Source organism: Parus major, chromosome 26, assembly GCF_001522545.3.
Source record: "Parus major isolate Abel chromosome 26, Parus_major1.1, whole genome shotgun sequence".
Taxonomy (NCBI): Eukaryota; Metazoa; Chordata; class Aves; order Passeriformes; family Paridae; genus Parus; species Parus major.
The window spans coordinates 4,914,022-4,916,240 of record NC_031795.1 but is presented as its reverse complement, the minus strand read 5'-3'; the positions used below and the strand labels follow the sequence as shown (position 1 = coordinate 4,916,240).

General features: G+C 44.8%; 2 protein-coding genes across 8 annotated transcripts in view; one reads left to right on the top strand and one right to left on the bottom strand.

Moving 5' to 3' along the window:
- PLEKHA6 (pleckstrin homology domain containing A6) overlaps positions 1-2,219 on the bottom strand; it is a 150,689-nt gene that overhangs the window by 93,808 nt on the left and 54,662 nt on the right. The window lies entirely within an intron of this gene.
- Positions 1-2,219, top strand: part of PFKFB2 (6-phosphofructo-2-kinase/fructose-2,6-biphosphatase 2) — a 24,411-nt gene that overhangs the window by 3,351 nt on the left and 18,841 nt on the right. For all 7 annotated transcript variants that reach the window (XR_001525034.3, XR_004500297.1, XR_001525032.3 and 4 more), the window contains 2 exons: positions 997-1,143; positions 1,763-1,867. Coding sequence is in view for 4 of the 7 variants with exons in the window: in XM_015650629.3 (XP_015506115.1) it covers positions 997-1,143; positions 1,763-1,867 (252 nt within the window). In the remaining 3 variants the exon portion in view is untranslated. The remainder of the gene's footprint in view (positions 1-996; positions 1,144-1,762; positions 1,868-2,219) is intronic.

Genomic DNA, 2,219 nt, shown 5'->3' with positions numbered 1-2,219 from the left:
CTGGGGGCTGGGGGCTGTGCCCTGGGGGCTGGGGGTGATTCCCTGGAGTGGCTGCCTGGAACAGAGGCTGGACAAGATGAAAAGAATAAGGGTTGGCATTTATTAAAAGCCTTCTGTAGATACCCCTTGGGCAGTCAGAAGCCTCCCAGAGGCTACACCCATGATGGACAATGGTCATGAGTTCTTCAGACTGAAATAAGTTTGGTTCATTTGCATATCAGGGCTTAATTCTCCAATTCCAGCTTCAGGTAATGAAGGTATGTTCCCCCAGTTTGCTACCCCCAGCTCACTTTTGTTTTCACTATTTGGGGCCTGAAGCTGCAGGGTTTCTTTGGGTTCCAGGCCCAGAGGGATCATTTTGTCTGACCCAAATGTGGAGACAGTAGTTAACTCTTTATTTGGAGTTCAGAGTTAGGCACTAATGGAGTACAGGATTTGAAAACTGTAAAGGCTAAAATCTGAATTCTCACCACTGCAGCCCCCAGTGATGCTCTGAGCAGCTGCAGCTTCCCCTGCCCCTTGATGCCTCAGGGTTTCAGCTTTTATATTTTCCATCTGTTTGCAATCCTGCAGTTCTTTCATGTAGAACTCTGAAGTCCACACACAGTGTCAGCTGCTGCTTTCCCATTTTGATCAGACAAAATTCCTCTCCAGGCCTGGGGATCAAGGACACCTCTCTGCCTCAGGCCCTGAGAGATGGAAACAAAAGTGAGGTGGGGGGAGCAAACCTGGGGTAAATGACTTCATTACCTGAAGCTGGAATTGGAAAATTAACCCCCAATATGTAAATGGACCAGACTTATAAAAGTGTGGAAACCTGTGACCCCGTGGTCCATTTTTGTGTGCAGCCCCTGGGAGAGGCTTTGCCTGCCCAAAATGTACCTGGAGGCCCCTCAATCAATAGAACTGCCATTTATTCTCTTCATTTTGCCTGGCCTCTGTTTTTAGGGAGCCCAACAAGGCATCACCCTCCTAACCTGGAGCTTTTCCCCCCAGTTTTCCCAGGCACTGAAGAAGTTCCTGGAGGAGCAGGAGATCGTGGACCTGAAGGTGTGGACGAGCCAGCTGAAGAGGACAATCCAGACAGCCGAGTCCCTGGGGGTGCTCTACGAGCAGTGGAAGATCCTCAACGAGATCGATGCTGTGAGTGAGAGGCTGCTTAAAATCAGCTTTTCTAGGTGGGAAATAATGTTTAAAGCCAGATTAATGCCCATAAAGCCAGGTGTTTTCTGTTGATTTGTAGCCATGTTTTTGTATCATGGATCTCAGCCATCCAGGATGAGCTTTGGGGTGGTTTGGTGCAGGGCTGAGGGTGTTCAGAGCTGCCAGGTGCTGCTGGGGACATTCCAGCTGGTGTGGAGGAGGAAAATAACACCGAGCATCCCAGACATCTGTCACACCCTCCTGGCTGGGCAAAGGTCGCTGCTCCCGCACTTTCTCTCAGGAAATTGCAGGGTGGTTGCTGAGGAAGCGAGGGCTCATTTTTCATCCCTTGCAAACCCCAGGGATGTCACCCTTATTTTTGGTTTTGGGATAAAACCAAAGCCCAGCCTCTTCAAACCACCCTGGAGCCCACACTGGGGGCAGGGCTGGGTCAGATGCAGCACCTCAAATTTCCATGCCATAAAGGGATCCCTGATCTCAGCCTCTGCTTTTCCTTCCCTCTCTCTGATGAAATGAGTTTTTCATCTCTCTGATGAAATGAGTTTTTCATCTCTCTGATGAAATGAGGTTTGTGGTGACCGGTTTTTCCTTCCCTCAGGGGGTCTGTGAAGAAATGACCTATGCAGAAATCGAAGCCAAGTACCCAGAGGAGTTTGCCATGAGGGATCAGGAGAAATATCTTTATCGTTATCCTGGAGGGGAGGTGAGGACCCTAAAACAACAATACACATTGCAGTCAACAAATGTGTGGGATTAGAGTTAAAACTGACTTATTTTAAGTTATTCTTTAATTCTAAGTTATTTAATGAGTTAGTTATTTTTAATTCAAGATATTCTTTAAGTTATTTAATGAGTTAGTTATTTTTAATTCAAGATATTCTTTAAGTTATTTAATGAGTTAGTTATTTTTAATTCAAGGTATTCTTTAAGTTATTTAATGAGTTAGTTATTTTTAATTCAAGATATTCTTTAAGTTATTTAATGAGTTAGTTATTTTTAATTCAAGATATTCTTTAATTTTAAGTTATTTAATGAGTTAGTTATTTTTAATTCAA